The sequence below is a fragment of the Pleurodeles waltl genome, chromosome 1_2 (genome assembly GCF_031143425.1).
Source record: "Pleurodeles waltl isolate 20211129_DDA chromosome 1_2, aPleWal1.hap1.20221129, whole genome shotgun sequence".
In the NCBI taxonomy this organism is placed as follows: Eukaryota; Metazoa; Chordata; class Amphibia; order Caudata; family Salamandridae; genus Pleurodeles; species Pleurodeles waltl.
In genome coordinates this window covers 932,192,682-932,211,959 of record NC_090437.1, presented here as the reverse complement: position 1 = coordinate 932,211,959, position 19,278 = coordinate 932,192,682, and the positions used below count along the sequence as shown (strand labels likewise).

Below are 19,278 nucleotides of genomic sequence, written 5' to 3'. Positions count from 1 at the left end.
TCGTTTTAGAGCTCGGGCATGGCAGGCGGTAATTTACCATGCATATTCCTTTACCAATCATGCTTTTAAAATGAAATTCACTGTAAAGGCATGCGTGGTAAAGGCATGTGTGATAAAGACACAGTCGTGGTTCAGACCGCGTTGTTTAGGCATGTGTGGTTGTGTTATACAACATTTGCCTCATGGACATCCCTCTCTGCCTTTGCCCCCCTCAGCAATGTGGAAAGTCAACACTGTACATCTGGGCCTGCGGGAGCCTTCCAGGACACTGTGATTTGCAGTTCAAAGAAGAAAAAATTGAGATGTATAAACTTGTGCAGGTATTTCTCCCATTTGGCCCTGGGCCAAAGGCTACGTATGCATGATTCCGGCAAGGGCAGAGAAAGCACTCCACCAGGGCAGCAGTAATTTCTGTGACTACCCCCCCCCCCACACAGGCCAACCGAATGACCACACAATCCCATAACATGTGATTGAAACCTGCCACAGATTAGGGGCTCCTATGACGCTCAGGAGACAATGTGGGAAACATCCGCTTGATGAGTTTTGACTTGAGGTATATCTGGTGCACAAATTTAAATGGTGAAAAGCAAAAATGTCAGTTGTTTGAAACCACCTTAACATGCTGTAACTCCAGAGTCCAAAGGGCATCTGTGAGTGATGTCATCCAACAGTCCCTAGCCCTGACCACCTTTGCATTAACGGATGAGGGCAGTGTGACATAGAGTACTGTGATAAGTTTCCTTATGCCCCCATACTATAGGATTGCATATAGAACCTGGGATGTATCCGGTTCGGCTCTGTCTAAACCCCAGAGCATGAGCAGTGCATGCTGCATGGCATGATAAGTCAAGAATTGTCCGGCTGTTACACCATGTGTCTCCATTATCTCGTGAAAGGGCATGAGGGTGCCCTCCAGGAACAGGTCTCCCATCTGGGTAATCTCCACCTCTCTCCAAGGTGTGACATCATGGTGGTGAGTCACTTCCCGAAGTGCTGTTAACATCCATATGGGGATTAGAGGGGAGTACGGTGGGTGGGGTCCCTTGCCATGCACATACATCCGCCAGCAGCGATGCACCACCCTCATCGGGTGAGTCTCATGAGGTACACATGCCAGGGCATCTGTCATCCATATGAACAGATGTGTGTCCCCTCCAGGATGTGGCGAATGGGTGTCCTCTCTGGACAAGGGGCCGTGCCCAACCAGCATGTAGTCCATTGCAGCTGTGCTGCTGCATAGTATAGCAAATAGTCGGGAGCACCAAAGCCACCCTCAAGAAGCTGGAGGATGGATAGTGCCACTCGACTGGAGGATGGATACTGCCTGAGCCCCATAGTAGCTCCAGAAGAAGACTATTAAGGTCATGAAAGAACCGCCTGGGGAGCAAGACCAGCAATGCTGCAAAGAAGTATAGGAGCTGGGCAGTATCCGAATCTTCTAAATCGCCACCCGGCCTAACGGAGACAGTGGTAGGGATAGCAAAAATGGGAATGATTTATGAATAGAGCCCACATTGCTCTCCACGATGTCTGTGATAAATTTGCACCCCTAAATATTTATATATGTGTCATGACACCAGTCAAGCCGGAAACCTCGCCAGGGCTTGTCTATTACGTTCTGGGACGGGGGAAGCAAGCATAACTTAGTTCAGTTGATTCTGAGACCTGCAATGTTCCTGAACTCCCCCAATAGTTCAATGAGGGCCAGCAGAGAGGCGCCTGCATCTCGTAAGTAAATATGGACACCTTCCATGTACAGAGAAATTGGGGTAATTGTCATAAGCCAGAAAGCCCCACAGCTGCGTATGCAGGTGCAGTCTACAAGCCAGGGGTTTAATGGCCAAGGCAAAGGTCAGCAGGGACAACCCTGCCTGATGACCCTCTGTATGGCGAAGCGGTCAAAAATCAATTGACTCTTGCCTTCAAGTCACTAAACAAAGCACAGATCCAGCGACTGGACCAAACAAGTTAATTACTTTATTGCTTGGGACCAGTTACTATACCCTCCAACTAATGACTCACTTTCTCACAGTTATTTAAAAAAATAATTTTGTGGGACTACTGCTTGGGGTCAACTACCATATATCCCAACTGATACCTCACTTTCTGACATTTATTTAAATATTTAAACATGTGTGGGGCCCAGCTGAATTAGAGATCAACTATCCAATGCTGTTATCCTACCTAACAGAAAGACCTTCTGCAGTAATCTAGTAATCCAGAGGCCAGAGGTCTCCCCAAACTAGTCACAAATGCCTAAACCTGGGAACAAGTTAGTGTATAGTTTGCATATATACAATAAAATGCAATTCATTTACAGCAAGACTGTAGTCTCACTGCCCTACATTGCTGCATGTCTTCCCGGCTCTGAAAGAGTGCCTCCATGGAGAGAACAAATAGCAACATTGATATAGGATACACCCATCTGTTTCCCAGTGTCTGGGTCAACAGTGGCTTCACCTTGACCGCCATGACCTGTAGATTGCATTGTACAACATGCATATGTTAGGCCACTTGGACTTGCCTATAATAAACAAGCTCTTTATAGGTGTACGAGTATAATGATAAGAAGAAGTAGAATAAGAGTAGCAGCAGTGATTTGGGGCAGATTTGCATTGTCTGTGGTTATTAAAAATAATGGCCTATGGGATTTCCATCTATTTAGGGATTTATTAGGCTTGTGTAACTGTGGACTTGGCTTCAGGCATGCTTAGGGCCTTGTTCACCTTGAGATCTGTTATTGCTGCCATTATCGCTGCAATTTTTATTGTGGAGCTCGCTTCAATGCAGTGTCAACACAGTCAATTTGTGTCAGATGTTTGTGTTCACAAATTGGAAGAATCTGAATAGTTGATTGTGGAAACCAAAAAAAGCTGTTGTGATAGAATTCTTATGCCATTGCTGTCACCCTTTTCCCAGTCATTTCTCAATAGGGGGTTATGTTCCATATTTCTACATATAAGCCAAGTCAGAACGTTCCCCAGGTCGGCCACCATGTCTATCTCGATGTGCAGGAAAGTTCTTGAACTAAATTTTCTGATAATAAGCTGGCTTAGTTACAGGGACTTCTTTCCTCTATTTTTCTGTGATATCAGAGTTATATGTGGCTTCATTCTGTTCTCATACATGAATGCTATTCTCTAATCAAGTCACCTCACTGTGGCAAAAATATTTTGCCCTTGAATGATATACAAATACCATGGGTATAATCCATAAAGATATCTCCCTCTAGCCCCTTCTGTACTTATGGAGTTTTGCTCCATAGAAAAACTGAATAATTTCTTAGAAGGCACAATTACTATGTCAGATAGGGCTTCAGAATTGTAGCTTCTGGTATTCTTACATGTTGCCCTAACATTTTCTATGTAGTAGTACAGAAGACCTATCCATCAGTGCATGAGTAGGCTTTTACAGACTCCGGTTAAGTGCCATACCTCTGGAGAGGCTAGGAAATAGTGTGCACACAACAATAAATAATGTAGAGATGAGTAAAATCTGTAATCCCTTTGCCACATATGCCTAAAGCACAAAACCTCTGCATCCAAGAAATACCATGTGCTTGCTCACCATTGTCGCTTTATTAACGATTATAAAAAGGAAAATGATAACATGTGTATATTCAAATTTAAAGTCTTATGGTCACGTCCTAGTAGGCAGTGTTCTACTGCACATCAGTTAAATAAAAAATGTTGTTAAAAAATAAATCTGCCTTGATTTGGCCTGTAAATCATACTCATTAACTTGCTGTGTCTTTACAAGTGCATCCTTTTTTTATGTCAACTAGTACCTCAGTGTGTATGAAGTCTTGTGAAACGTGGGTGATCAGAAATAGTCCCCTAGACCCCATAGTATATAAAACATGTAAAGTTTATGACCCCCAGGTTATTGAATATTTACTTTAGGCATCACCTAACAAATGTTTTTTTTTTACCCTGAAGAATGACTAATTTCACCTTGCGTCTGTCCAATTATGTTGTAAAACGTTAATCTTGATGCCAACTTTGAGCATGTAGATATTTGGTAATGCATTTGATAGTTGTGACAGCCATTGTCTATTTTGTAAATGTACCTGTCTCTCAATCCATATGGCTTGATGAATATAAAGCTCTATCCGGCATTATATAACCCACTGTTATAAGGCAGTTTTAGAACCCACTATAGTATCTCAACTTACCAGCCTGTCATCTCGCTGTTATCTGGTCCGAGCTTGACAGGTATTGTTCCCCAACATGTAAACAATAAAACATGATATACCCTTATGATATACCCTTATGAATTAAGCAAGAGGTCAAGCTGATCTGCCTGCTGGAAGGTTACCCCTAGTTCTACTCTTGGAAATATGTTGTCACCAAGAGCTACTACCCTTCCACCCCCAGCCCCCTTAGCAGTTATTCTTATCCAGAGGCCTAGATCAACGATCTCCATGGCTAATTACCAGTTGAGCAGCAGCTTCTTGCATGACCTATGTGTCATCAAGCAAATTACCACATCATCCTAGCCAAAGAGCGCCGCATATTAATGCTATCCCTTAACAATATGGGGCACAAGAGAAAATCTAGAGTGAAGTACTAAAGTCATCAATTTGCACATTATCACAAACAGTTGTTATATTTACCACCTGCCAAGGCATGGACACAGCAAGTAGTTTTCCATCTATAAGACCTCAAATTCATCACAATTGGCTGCCACCTTGTTGTGTAACTCAGCAACAGTATGGTTTAAATATTGTCTCTGTCCCCTTTGGATGGTGTGAAAGTCAACTCCTGGTCCAGTTATAGAAACTCACCTAGAACAAAGGTCTACAGTATGTGTTCCCTTGTAAAATGTAGGAAACTCATTATAGTGCGTAGCACCCAAAGCAGACCCGGTTATTGCAATGTGTAATAAACTAATTTTCTATGTAGAATATCATTTAGTTTTGCAAATACAGGTAGAAGGTGGCTGTTGAAACAAGAGTGACAGCTTAAATCAGAAACAGTACCCCTTATAGGCATTGTGGATGAAACCTTAGCAGAAATGATGACTGGCGGTTTTTAATTCACGTTTCCACCAATACTTCTGGTCTAGTGTATGGAACTTGTACATCTTCCAGTGACATCAGCAAGGCATATGTGTGGCGAGCATTACCTGGGGGTGGGGTGTGTGTGTGTGTGTGTGTCACACTCGGTTCGGTCCTTAAAGCATGGGTAAACACTGTCAGTTCCAGACAAACACTATCCTTGCGAGGACCGGTGAGCTAGAAGGACCGGTCCCCATAGTGTGTTTAGGTAGTTTCGAGCGAGTGCATCAAAAAACTAAAAGTGCCATTATAGTTGCCACGCACCGCTTTATAACCTTCCCTAATATCAAAGCGCACGTGGAGTTATAGTATTAAATACACACTTCATTCCGGTCAACGGATGGCCCTCATAATTATAGGTATGTCATTTTGTGTGTGCTAGAGAGATTGTCTGTAACTCCTTCCATCAATCAGCCCTCAGTGGTCCTTCACACTGTGATCAGGTGATAAATTGTTCAAATGATGTTGTCTCTTCCCTGGAGGGCCAGATGTGTTTCTGTGCTCCGACCCCTTACTCTCTCTTTTTTACTGCTTAGAAGAGATGCCAAGATTCCAGAGAGGGCTGTGACTGGTTAACAGCTGAAGCACCATGATGCCACCATTAGATTAGTTCCGCATATGGCTGTGCCCACTGTAGATAATGTTCTCTCATGCCTCAGCCATGCTGTGTTCTGTGGTTACTTGTTACAATCACATAAATCAAGAAAATGCAGAATCATCCATTTCTGACACAATAAGTGACAGTCAGCACATTACAGCATAAAATTAACAAGCATTGGCAAAACTAAGGTGTCTTTGGTGTTGTGTGGAAGCACATATGGCCACCACATTTAGGTGATGATCTGTTTACTCTGTTTTTGGTTTCTTCTTTTTTTTTTTTGTAGCATAAGCTTGCAGTAGAATTAAGCATTGGCAAAACCAATAGGTCTGAAATTGGCATGCTCGTGAAACTTTGTATTTGTTGTGTATTGCAAGGGTATGCCAAAAACAATAAAACGAAAAAAAATAAAACTTCCTCCACTAAAATGTGGCTACCATATTGTTAGACCTGACAGCTTTAAAGTAGTCCTCCTCCAATTTTTTGCCTGCCTCCCACCACTTTTCTGACACTGTTTTTGCTGGTTTTAGGACTCTGTGCACTTTGCCACTGCTAACCAGTGCTAAAGTACATACACTTTCTCCCTTAAACATAACATTGGTTCATCCCCAATTGGTATATTTGATTTACTTATAAGTCACTAGTAAAGTGCACTACATGGGCCCAGAGCCTGTAAATTAAATGCTAATAGTGTGCCTGCAGCACTGATTGTGCCACCCACCTAAGTAGCCCCTTAACCATGTGTCAGGCCTGCCATTGCAAGGGCTGGGGCTGCAGTTTCACCACCACTTCAACTTGGCATTTAAAAGTACTTGCCAAGCTTTACACTCCCCACTTCCTACATATGTCATCCCTGAGGTAGCCCCCAGGTAACCAATAGGGCAGGGTGCTATGTAGGTAAAAGGCAGGACATGTACACCTGTGTTTTATATGTCCTGGTAGCGAAAAACTCCTAAATTTGTTTTCCACTGCTGTGAGGCCTGCTCCTCTCATAGACTAGCATTAGGTTTGCCCTCATATACTTATTGAGTGGTAGCTTCTAATCTAAAAGGGGTAACCAGGTCATATTTAGTATGGCCAGAATGGTAATAGAAAATCCTGCTTATTGGTGAGGTTGGATTTTATATTACTATTTTAAAAATGCCACTTTTAGAAAGTGAGCATTTCTCTGCTCTTAAAAACCATCTGTGCCTTACAGTCTGTCTCCAATCAACATCTAGGCTGGGCGGGTTTTCAGCTCCCTTGTGCATTTCACCCAGACAACCATAAACACAGAACACTCAGTGCACTCCTCTGCATATTGAATGGGTCTTCCTGGGCTGGAAGGGTGTAGGGCCTGACACATTTCAAAGGTTAGTGGCCTGCCCTCACACAATGGACTGCCAAACCCCCTACTGGGACCCTGGAAGACAAGACTGTGCTGAAAGGAGGACTTGTGCACTTCAAAACCACTCTTTGAAGTTTCCCCCACTTCGAAGGCATTTTTGGGTATATAAACTGGGTCTCTGACCCCAACAACTCAGACACTTCTGGACCTACACCTACAACCTGTCAATAGGACATGCCTGGCTGGCCAAAGGATTCATCTGGACTGCTTTTGCTGTGAAGGACTGCTGCCCTGCTGGCCTCTGGCTTTGTTGAGAAGGACTCTGCCTTCCCCCAAAAGTGCTTTCCAAGAGGTTGGATTGAGCTTGCCTCCTGTTTTGAAGTCTCAGGTTCCAACAAAGACTTCACCAGCTAGCTTTTTGTTATTTTCCGACTTCAGGAATGCCGGAACGGCTTCAGCCACAGCAGCAATGCCGCAGCCTGCTCCCGTTCCATGGACCTCGCTGCACGCAACAACCGCGGCCTGCAATGCAAGTCCGTCGTTGCCATAACTCCGCTGATGTCACTCAGGGTCCTCTCGACACTGCGAAGTCGACACATTTAATTGCCTACTTACCTTTTTTAACTAATACAATTATCAGACATTTCCTTGAAGTTAAATAAAATACGAGACCAACTTGAATAGGTCCTCATTACAATATATGAGCATATGCAATCTATTGCTACTCAAGCATTTTAAAGCAACAAAACCATACAGTACTGTTGCTCATTTCTCAGAAGTAAAGGGAACATTTAAATTGGACATTTCTGATAAGCAAATAGATACCTACAATTACCTTTACGATGTTGTGTGATAATTTATTCTAGTTTGTTTCACTTGTGAAATATATTGATGTCTGTTTGTTAGTTAGACATGCACATTCTGTGTAAAGAACTGTTTGGAAGAGTAATGATTAGTGGCTGCATACGACTGTTGCATGAAAACATGAATAACTGTACTCCTTGTTAAGCAGATCAATACTTGAATCTTTTGTATTTGTTTTATACACTTTTCCTAAATTCCTCCTTCCCTGTCTGTAGATTCATGGATAATCTTCAGACAGAGATTCTAGAGATCGAGTTCCTGACCTACTCTAAAGGAATGAACGCCATCAGCGAGGAAGACTTTGCTCACATTCTGCTACGGTACACAAATGTAGAGAATACATCTAGCTATCTGGAAAATGTTCGTCAAAGAATTCCGGAAGAAAAGGTACAGCTAAATCTGTTTGTTTTTTGTTCTTTCTTTCAGTTAGAATGGTGGGATCCTATTTAAAGTCAGTGAGTGGCACAGACCAATAATGGGGGATCATTATCTTCTGTTCCAACATTCCAATGCTTATCTTCCTGTCAAAAACCCTCTCTTGGTTCCATTTCTCAGGTAGAGGCCCTTTAACATACGGTCTAGCTCTCGCAGTAGGTTATAATGATATAATCTGCATCAAAATATAATAAAGGGTTACAAATAAATGCAGGAAAGAAGATCCATGCAAATTGAATAGCAAATCAGTAGTCTTTACGAAGTTAAAAACAGTGACATAAATATATAAAGTAAACATAGTTTCTAATAGTTTTTCATGCTTCTTTGTAGTTTATTAAATGTATTCCAAAACTATGGAGATCTGCATTGTATAGATTTGCATAGCATACATCCCACTGTTGCTTGATTAAGCACAACTCCAGCATGCACGACTAGGAACGTATCATTTATTAAATAGCAGTGTAGTAGATACGCGAATGTCTGCTTTTCTGGCTAATAAGTGTGGCACCTGAGCAGAACCCTCAGTAAGCAAACACTACCAGTATTCATACCCAGATCGCGGAGAATGGAGCTATCTGGGTTCTAGAACCATCTCTGCACGTAGATGAATTCCATAATACGTGGATACATAGAGCCGTTGGTCTGAGCGAAATGAAAATCACTTGTTCGGAAGAATCGTCCTCTAGGCCTCCAAAGGGCAAATGCATTTCAGTTATAGATTAAACATGAAATTGTTCAAAAAAAAAAAAAAAAACAATATAGGTTTTCCTAGAGCTTTTCAACAGCCTGCTTTTCTTTCCTCAAACGCTGCCCTATATTTACACCTTCACTTCGTACGTTTTTATTAATGTAATATATTTATACAAACCTTCATTTGGCATTGCGTAGTTCCTCATCAAATGTACCTGCTTCTATTTTCCTTCCTCACAATAATATATTCATACTCTCTAACTGGCATAGGTGGCTTAGGAAAATGTTTCCCTTTCCACAAGAGCTTTTATATATATATATATATGTATATAATACATATATACATATATATATATATCTCACCTGACAGTGGTCACCAGTAGGTATAATTAGGACCTAGTTTCAATAGGAAAAGCGTTTTTTGTTCTGCCTGTAACTTTGGCGCTGTTTGATGAATCTTCACAAAATTTTCACAACTAGTAAGACAGTTGGTTCAGCTGCTATCTTGAAAGTTTTCGAGTGCTCTGCCAAGTGGGAGCTCCTTCTATCTCCCAGGGTGCCCGACCTTGGGAGATAGCTAATTGCTTCAGCTTGGCTAGCTGGTTGCTTCAGCTTGGCGGGAGCTGTGACAACTCCCACCAAGCAAGCGCAAACACTAACTCTGCTTCCAGCAAGTGGGAGCTGTCAAACTGCTCCCGCTCACTGGTAGTGGAGTTTTCATCTGTTTCCCTGCCTGCTACCTTGCATTTCTAACAGCTCCCTGCATGCTGGAGTATTGCTGGATCCTGCAGGAAACAGGGAGCCAGCTGGGACCTCAGGAGTCTTCAGGCTTTAATGGCCAGGCCCGAGGCACTGGGGTCCCCAGAGCCACAACCAACCCAGGGACATGGACTGCACAGTCCGCCTCCCCCTTTTAACAATGTCAGGGCACTGATGAATGGGGTCCCCAGGGCTAAATTCCACCTGGGGAGTGCCCCCCTCCTAGTTTCAATTACATATTTGGCCCCAGGGAGGTGGTGTTTCCCTGGGCCTAGGGAGGTGGTGTTTCCCTGGGCCCAGGGGGTCTACGTGCCCCCCCTGCATACTTCTTTGTTCAGCCCTGGGGAGGTGGTGGTCCCTGGGGCTTGGTTATGCCCCAGGAAGGGGTCCGTATCCCTGGGGCTCAAAAGAGCTGAGTGGAGGGGTACACATTTCCCCCCACCTTCAAATTTTGTTCTAAAGCCCAAAACCCCAAGAGGTGGTGGTCAACAAGTGCTGGAGACCATACTTGTTTGGGTTTTTTTGCTGCAAGAAAAAATGCTTTTTTGCCCTGGTGGGGTCCCGGCAGAACCCTAGCCCCAAGGCTAGGAGGTTAGGGTATTCCAATCCTGCTCCCTTTTCATTGCCGAGGACATCGTGGCGCAGGGTTGGCTGCTTAATGGGGGTATGCCCAGGGCCTTTGGCTGTGCATGACATGGGGTTGAGTGTTTACAGAGGTAGGCTGCAGGGCCTGGCCACAGACCAACCCCTGCTGTGTGGGTGGTGCAGTGTTGGGTGCCTACGGGGGGTAGGCTGCAGTGTCTGACCGCAGGAGAGAGCGTAGTTTAATGTTGAGGTCTCTGGCTCTGAATCTCGTGGCATGGCCTTCTTGTACATAAAGTGGTACCCAGAGACCATGTGAGCATGGAGTATGCTCCAGTAATATTTGGAAAATTATGCAGTGAAAATAGTGTACAAAAATAGTTTGCGATTAAATTACGTTGTAAATAAATACTGTGGTTCAAACAAGGGGCATGATATCTACATTTTATTGACAAAATATCGGACAGAAATGATTTGTCCCTAAATATAATTTACAAAAACCACAATAGGAAATCTGCACCCAATAGAGCAACATTTTTGTAAGTACTATTTAGGCCACAATATATATCAGATTTTTTTCCCAATATTCTGACACTGAAGCTCTCCAAATAAATGGCCAGAAATAAGAGGTGCCTCACTACTAGCCTAAGTCTGCATCAAATGTTGTGAGTCCTCCTTCTCTTAGTTTGAAGAATGGAGAGTAGGTCGAAGGAGGGGTTCACCAGCTGTGAAGAACCAGGCACATAGATGTGAACAGTGGTAAATGCAGGAGCAGAGTGAATGGACTTGAGGTGAACATCTGTAGGAATGGGCATTAATAGAGCTAGAAAAGAAGGTAGAGAGATTTAAGGGAGCTCCCCATTTCCATCTTTTCTCATCATCTTGGAGAACATCCCAGTAGAACAATGTACAGTAACTGTAAAGGTCCTCACAAAATATTTTTAAGAATGAAGTTACTACATTTGGAAATAATTAGATTATATTAAATCAAGCAAAAGGTTTCAAGTACAAATATGGTCAGTCTGTCTTTCCCGAGGGTGGGTTGAGGTCACCTAATCTCACCTTGCTGAGATGATCCAGGGTTGATATTTGGGTTGGTACACTAAAATAATTACGTAGCCAGCAGGTTCCACAAAATTAGGGGGGTGTCACAAAATAAACAATAACAAAGCCAATAATTAGTATGTTTTGTATAGTTAATTTTATTTTCAAACCACCTTTTGTATTAATGTGCCACCCTAGGTGTGATCGGTATTCCCACAAGTGGGTGACCAGCTCAATATACTTTAGGATTCAATGTTTACCTTTTTAATTGGTACTAATGGCCTTAAAGTTATCTGGGGTTGCTCTTGTTCACGTTGAAAGGGAATGTGGCCTGTTAATTTGGACTAGATTATTCCTATTTGAGTAACCAACACTAATTTAACTAAAAAAGCATGGGAATGGATCTAAAAAAAGACATTCTTTGATTCTGCTGGCAGGGGTCCTTACATAGCAGAATACTCACAATACTCTTATTAATCTTAGCTGAGGACCATTGACAATTTGGGAGTAGGGGCAGACGGTTAGAGTCTTGGAACCCTCCCTCAAGTGTGATGCACTTTCTTGGGGAGTTCTACTTGAGACTGTTCCTCAATGATAAACCTGAGTGATTTAAAGGGATACTGATTGACAGATAGAGAAGAATAATTCTTCAATATAATCAGACAGCTTCATGTGGTTCTACAACTAAATATAATACATTTGTTACTATAAAATGAGTTCTTTGGTATGTTACTTGTGTTGTTCTTTTTGACTTGTGTTGCTGATGTACCAAAGAGGGGTTTAGGGCATACCCCCATAACACTTCCTTCTTCAAGGCTAAACACTGTAGAGCATTATGTCACAGCAAAGATAGCTAGAAGCATAGCACAGTGATCCTCTTGTTTGCAATTTGAAGGCATTGCTCTGTCGATGTCTGGTTTATTATTATTATTACTAAAGCATCCATACTGAAATAGTAATTTCCTTTAGAGAATTACCGAGTTGAATAGCAGTCCGGTTCAAAATTGACGAATTGGTAAGCAATATAGTTGTTTTCATCATTTGCATAAACAACATTTATTCCAGATACTTATTTGCCTGGTTTATTTTAATCCTTAAATTGCATAAACATCAGAAGATTCTGGATTTCGCTGTGGTGAAAGAAACTCAACATAACATTAAACGCTCACCATTAATCACATTTTTGAAGCTGCTAATAATACAATCTTGAATGAGGTCATATTGAAACATGAGTTTAATGCATAAAAAGTCATAAAAAGTCTAGCAAATTCTAGAAAAATAATGAAAGCAAGCATGCATTTCCATGTCTAAAACTACCTGATTTTAAATACGTCATCAAGGAGTAAAAATTCTTCATTTGTATAGGAGCCATTTCAGGCACTATATAAAAGTTGAAGCAAATCAGGAAAGTTAAACAAATTAGTGCCCCTATGGCATTTGTAATTTGTAATGCGTAGATAGTAATATATGTCAAATTATGCTGGAATTACCTGTGTTCTCATATACATTCCAAGAATGTTACTTACACGCTTCTATGGGCTTTAGTAATAGCAATGCACTACCAAAAAAAAAATTTTTTAAGTAGACATTGACATTGGCATGTCTAAAAGGAGGTTGTGATTCTAATAAGCGACTCAATCAAAGATACAGTTGGTAAATAAGTACACTCGATGTACTAATTCAACCAGGAATAAATGAAATCAGCACACAGTCGTCTGTGCATTCATTCATAGACTTTAGCGAAAAATGGGCCATATATGGTAAAAGAAAAATCAGGATCCCAAGGATCAATGTGCTTTGATAACCCAAATGATTTTTATGCATACCTAATTATTCCTGACTTTTCTAGGACTGGAATAGGTGAAATAAGATGGTTTCATTGTTTATTTATGTGTTAAGATGCTTTTCTTTCTTTTTCAAGTAGTGATAAAAATTGATGATCCTTTACATGAAATCTAATGTTTTTCTTGAAGATTTAACATTTGTGAAGCCTACTGGATCTGTGCAGGAGCATGCAAGAATGTGCGTATGAATCTCATCAGCAAAACGGACATGTGTGTGCCGCTTGAGGTGTCACATTAAAGAAGGTCATCATGCAGGGCCATATTTCAATTTATTTTTCATTCTTGCTACCCCACTCAAGTGACAAACAACCATACTCAAATCAGTCTTGGGTCGACTCCTCTAAGAATAGCCTACTGCTAACTTCCAGGCCATGGCCCCAGGGAACAGGAACTCAAAGAACCCCCAGCCGAATTCAGCACTGTTGGGCTTCATCAGTGAGGTGCTGCATGAATACTATGGTACAGCAAGCACAGGACCCGTATCGAGGGACAGAGACCACGCTTAGGGCATTATATTAAAACTGAAAAAGGGGATCATGGAATGCTTGCAAATGTCCAAGTCCCTGGCAATTTCTCAGCACAGTATTCCAGTTCTTCATTTTTCTTATTTTTTTTTATTTTTTTTTAACACACTGTGATTCTCCAGACAGAGAGGAAGTATAGTTAGCTGCAGAAAAGCTGCACTACTATACAACATGGCAAAAAAATCAACTTTGACAAAGCCAAAAGATCTCAGATAGGTGAGAGCTGATGGCTTTGCCATTGCTTGTTTGTGAATGGATATGTTTTCAGCACTTTCATCAGTCTAGTGGTGCTACCACTGCAGCCAACTTCTCAGCCAAATTTAGAATACGCGAATCCCAGACTTCAACACTGAGCTGCTTCATGTCAAAACGACTATTTCTAAACCAGGAGCTTTACCATCCATCTGGGATAATAAAACCTAAGTGGCTTCTTTTATTGCGGTAAATATTATCTGCTGTATCAGCTGGTGGAAGCTTTATTAGAGGCTCATTCAGCAGAGTTAAAGAGATAAGGATCAATTATGAAGCTAGAGGGACAAGAAATGCTTCTACCCCATAGATTTCTGCAAATGACTTTTTGCCATGGATTTTGCTCAGTGGCCGCTGCGCATTGTCATAGGTTGTGCCCATTGAGCACTGGGTGTAGGGGTTCTTGACCTAAGCAGTAGTTAGTCAAAAGCAATAAACTGCTTATGTTGAACCCCAGATATGGCTTTTCGGGTGGGACAATGGGTGAATGTTATGGCCAAAGTTAATTTGTGTACCAAAAACTTGCTTGGCACAGCTAAGGACAAAGTATTAGTACATTTTCGTGAGATATCTAGTTTGTGGGTGAGATGAACAGAGTCCACACATGCACCCAGACTCTAATTGACATGGTTCAAGGCCATGCCAACCATACTTTGGGACTCAAGTCAAGCTTGCTGCTAAATAATTTAATGGGCCACTTACTTGTTTAGAATGCTTGATTTCTCATGTAGATGCCCATTTATAAATAATCATCTACTTCAGCTGAGATGTTCTCATGGAGATATGGACAACTGAAATCCAACCGCCCCATTCCAACGCGAAAAAGTAATATGGAGCATCCATTCACATAAAATGGGTCAGTACTCCGCACTTAGCAGTGATGTGCATTGCAGCAGGAGGCACTGTGTTGTGGCTTAGATCTCTTAATAATGATGTCAGAGATTAGAATGTGAGGAACGCAGAGATTCTAATGGAGGCGGTTGGGAAGAAGAGAAGAGAGGAAGGGGCCTGTCATGTATCTTGGTGGATGCTGTTATCAATAAAGACCTTTTGATGAACCAAACGAGAGTAGACTTACCTTAGCACACTGCAGTGGAAGCACTCTATGCGGGTAGGATGTGAACTAATTGCTCTAAGCCCCACTTTTGCACAGTCCATTAGTTTTTAATTGGTGGTACTAAAGCAGCATTGTATCAAAAGAAAAACAAATGTTTAAGATTACCTTCTTCTGTAGAAGAATGAATTGCCTTTTGTGCAATGAAAAAGCTTATACTTTCTTTTGTGCAAATACAAGACACATGAAGGGCCTTATCGACAGGTTTTTGTGCACCTAATTCCAACCTAGGTATACAGATAACTTCATTTACAAGGTCTGAATTGGGAACAATGGGATATTGCCACAGTAAATGTGATTTGCTCTTGCACTCTGCTAGGGTGGTGAATTTTCCATGTGAGGAGATCTGCTCCCAGTGACTGATGTTTGGACATTCTAGGTAAGTGAACACCCACAAATTTGTGACCTGTTAAAAATTGTGTCTGTAGTTGGCAGAGGTATGTACCCTGTCCAAGGAGGTACCACAATACACAGAATCTAAATTATCCTGTGCTCACCCTCTGCTAGCTTGGCACAGAGCAGGCTGGCTTAACTTAGAGGCTATGTGTAACGTATTTGTGCAATAAATCATACAGTAACACAGTGAAAAGACTACAAAAAGACTGCACACCAGGTTAGAACACTAGAGAATATTTATCTGAGTAAAAGAAGACCAAAGCAACAAAAATCCATCTAGTGGAAGTCGAGAGATGATTTTTTAAAGATTAAATGTGAAAACAGTGCTGAAAAGTCAATAGCGGTCAAAAGGTTACTTGAGGTCGTGAGGGACTGGTGCACATCCCAATTTCAGGCTGACCGCGATGGAGGGTAGGCTGGCTACAAAACCCATGGAGGATCTGCTAAAATAGTACCTTGGCTGGAGCAAAGCTTTGATGCGGAGGGCATGTATTTTACATGCAGTCGGATAGCTGCATTGTTGGTGGGCTCCATTGAAGGGATTGTGAGGCATCACCTTCGTACCACACAGAGCGTCATCGGTGAGCCGCGCAGGCTGTGAATCTTCTGTCATCGGGCACCCGCTGCGTCGTTGGAGAGTGATGTGCTGATTTTTCTCCCACACTGAAGGCGATGCGCCACATTTTGCAGAAATCAGCTGCAGAACCTACTTCTGAGGCCCGGAGCTTGGAGTAGCAAGGGTGAGACTCACAGAAAGCAGAGACCAGCAGCTCCAGAAGAGTTGTAGGCAGTCTTTGATGTCCCTGAAACTATAGGAGAACAGGGGGCAAGCCCTTGGAGGTCACTGTGGTGGGAAGACAGAGTCCTTCCAGCAAGGTCAGACAGCAACAGGCAGCAGGGCATCAAGCAGCAAAGCCATATTTCCCAGAAAAGCAGTTGAGTTGAGTCCTTTGAGCAGCGCAGCAGTTCTTATGACAGAGGTTCAGTTTCAGATCCAGAAGTGTCTGATTTGATGGGGTTAGATACCCAGCACTTATACCCAAAAGTGCCTTTGAAGAGGGGAAGACTTCAAAGGTGGTTTTGAAGTGCACCAGTTCCTCTTTCAGCCCAGTCCTGTCTGCCAGGTAATCAGTCCTTTTGTGGGGTCAGGCCACTACCCTTTGAAGTGTGAGAGCCCCTCCACCCTTCCTCCTCAGGAAGACCCATCAGTATGCAGATGAATGCAGATGCAATTGAATGGCCTGTGTTTGTGGCTGTCTGGGTAGAATGCAAAAAGGTAGCTGTCACCCAGTCTAGGTCAGACATGTATTGGAGACAGGCAGTAAGGCACATAGAGCAGTAAGAGCTGTGAAATGCTAATTTGTAAAAGTGGAATTTCTAAAATAGTAATGTTAAGTCTGACTTAACAGATTTATCATTACCATTCCAAAGATGTGAAACATGATGCAGCTACTCCCTTCTGATTAGGAATTACAGCTTAAAAGTGTATTAGGGAATTCCCAATGCTGGCCTATGAGAAGAGCAGGCTTCCCTATGGTGAAAAACGACTTTTTGAATTTTTTTCTCTACCAGGACATGTAAAACTTTAAAGTACATGTCCTGCCTTTAAAATACACTGCACCCTGCCCTGTGGGTCACTTAGGGCATAACTTAGGGGTGACTTCTATGCAATAAAAGAAGAGGTTAAGGCTTGGCAAAGGGTTTTAAATGCCAAGCTGAGGTGTCAGTAAATCTGCACACACAGGATTTGCAATGGCATGCCTGAAACATGGTAAGGGGGGCTACTGTAGTGGAAGGCACAGTCAGTGCTGCAGGCCCACTAGTAGCATTTAATTTACAGCCCCCAGGCACATATTGCACACTATACTAGGGACTTATAGGTAAACTAAATATGCCAATTGGATAGAAGCCAATGTTACCATGTTTAGGGGAGAGAGCACAGCCCTTTAGCACTGGTCAGCAGTGGTAAAGTGTGCAGAGTCCTAAAACCAGCAAAAACAGGATCAGAAAAACGGAGGGAGGCAGGCAAAAAGTTGGGGAAAGATCACCTTAAGGCTGTCAGGTCTAACATTACTATTCACAAAAATGTTGTAGGTTGCTTCACAACTCGCTAAATTTTGTCAGTTTAATGCTATCAAGGATGGGATTAAATTCATTTTCAGGGAATTAACAACCCAGTATTCAGTGAGTGTAAGGGGGCAGATATTTGTAAAGAAAGCAAAAAGTTAACTCTTTGACGTTGGCGCTAGCTTTAGGCACATGGAAACATACTATTTTTCTCTTTCCATATGGGTCAAGGTGATGCATTTTATTACTCCATGGTATGTGCGGCCTTCATGGATATGAGGAAGGCTTCTTTGAGTGCTAAACAGTCATATATGAGTCTAATTATAGGTGTAAGATTAAGGACGAACATGTCCAGACTCTTCTATTGGGCTTTTGTGAATCGAGTCCGAAGAGTGTTTGCAACCTGAAAAGCTTCATCACCTTTCTAGGAGTTTTAATGTATACTGAAGTAAATTTTCTATGTTTTTTGTTGTTATCTATCCTGTACTTTGTTGAAAAACGTCTGTGTGGGGCTTTAAAGAAAAAGGACCACGTTTTACTCTTAAATAATTGTTGTGCGTTATTGTATTTTAGGGGGGGAAAGTATCAGCATGGCATTATTCTTAAACACAGCAAAACCGTCCCTCTTGACTCATGCCACTTAAACCCGACTGTACAGTTTCAGCAGTTGTTAATTTATACACATGGAGTGAGTGCGCGAATACTTTAAATCGACGATGAAAATGTGTTTTGCAAGAGCTTTGGCAGTAAAATCGACAATGCCGCTGATGGGTTCATTACTTCTATAATGTGCGCTTCTAGAATGATCTCTGAGCGCCACATCGCTGTGTTGGTATCTGAATGCCTCAGTGCAAACCAACGAGGCTGCTGTTACAGCATCCCTTCAAGCATGGGATGTTTTCATGTATTCGTAGTGTTTGTATTTAGGCAGGCACCCGCTTAATCTGTTTTAGAAAAACATCTTGGCTTTGTCTTACACGGCTGCACTTTGGCAGTGTTGACAGTTTTAGGCCTGAGAACTAGAAGGCATGAAGTGTACTTTGTCCATTATCCCACACATTACCGGCAGGTCCTGGGGCGTCAATCTCCCCGTGAAATATTTGTTTCTAGTTTCGATCACTTAAACGGTGTTGCCAGTTGTTTTCAGCCATGACACTGGCCTGATAGCAATGGCATGTGTTTTGCATACGTGTTTCACGCAAAGCAGCAGGAATACCAGGCACATTCTTCCTCAGAAGGAAATCATTTTCAGTGTGTGTAGTGCTGTGTATTTTACGTTAGGTAATTTCATGAGAAAACGTAAATGTGAGCAACCGCATATGTAAGTGGCAAATGCCTCCTCCAAGACCCTCAGAGTATGCAGGTTTGTGTTTACTACTAACAGTGACACTGTGCTCTGAGTCTGATGCTATAGTTGCAAATTGGTGCTACTTGGTAGGTATCCATGAGCTGTAAGAATGTTTTGTCTTTGTTCTTCCACTTTCATAGGAAGTGACTATACAAAACACCAGCTTGGCAATGGTTTTATGTTGTATTTAATTGATTGTGCAATGGTGGGATTTCATAGTGCTTTCACTTCCTTCCAGTTGATTTTCACCGCCTCCCAGGGCTGCCACAGAACCAAGCCACGGGTGGAAAAGATGCTGGTACCTACTCGGTTGCCTTTGACATTAGGCAGTATAGTTAGCAGATGGCCATTGCAGGGTAGGGGGCCCTAGGCCCT

General features: G+C 42.2%; 1 protein-coding gene across 6 annotated transcripts in view; it reads left to right on the top strand.

Annotated features, from left to right (window-relative positions):
* MICU3 (mitochondrial calcium uptake family member 3) overlaps nt 1–19,278 on the top strand; it is a 387,135-nt gene that overhangs the window by 253,151 nt on the left and 114,706 nt on the right. For all 6 annotated transcript variants that reach the window (XM_069200650.1, XM_069200668.1, XM_069200685.1 and 3 more), the window contains one exon: nt 8,067–8,238. In XM_069200650.1, the coding sequence (XP_069056751.1) occupies nt 8,067–8,238 (172 nt within the window). The remainder of the gene's footprint in view (nt 1–8,066; nt 8,239–19,278) is intronic.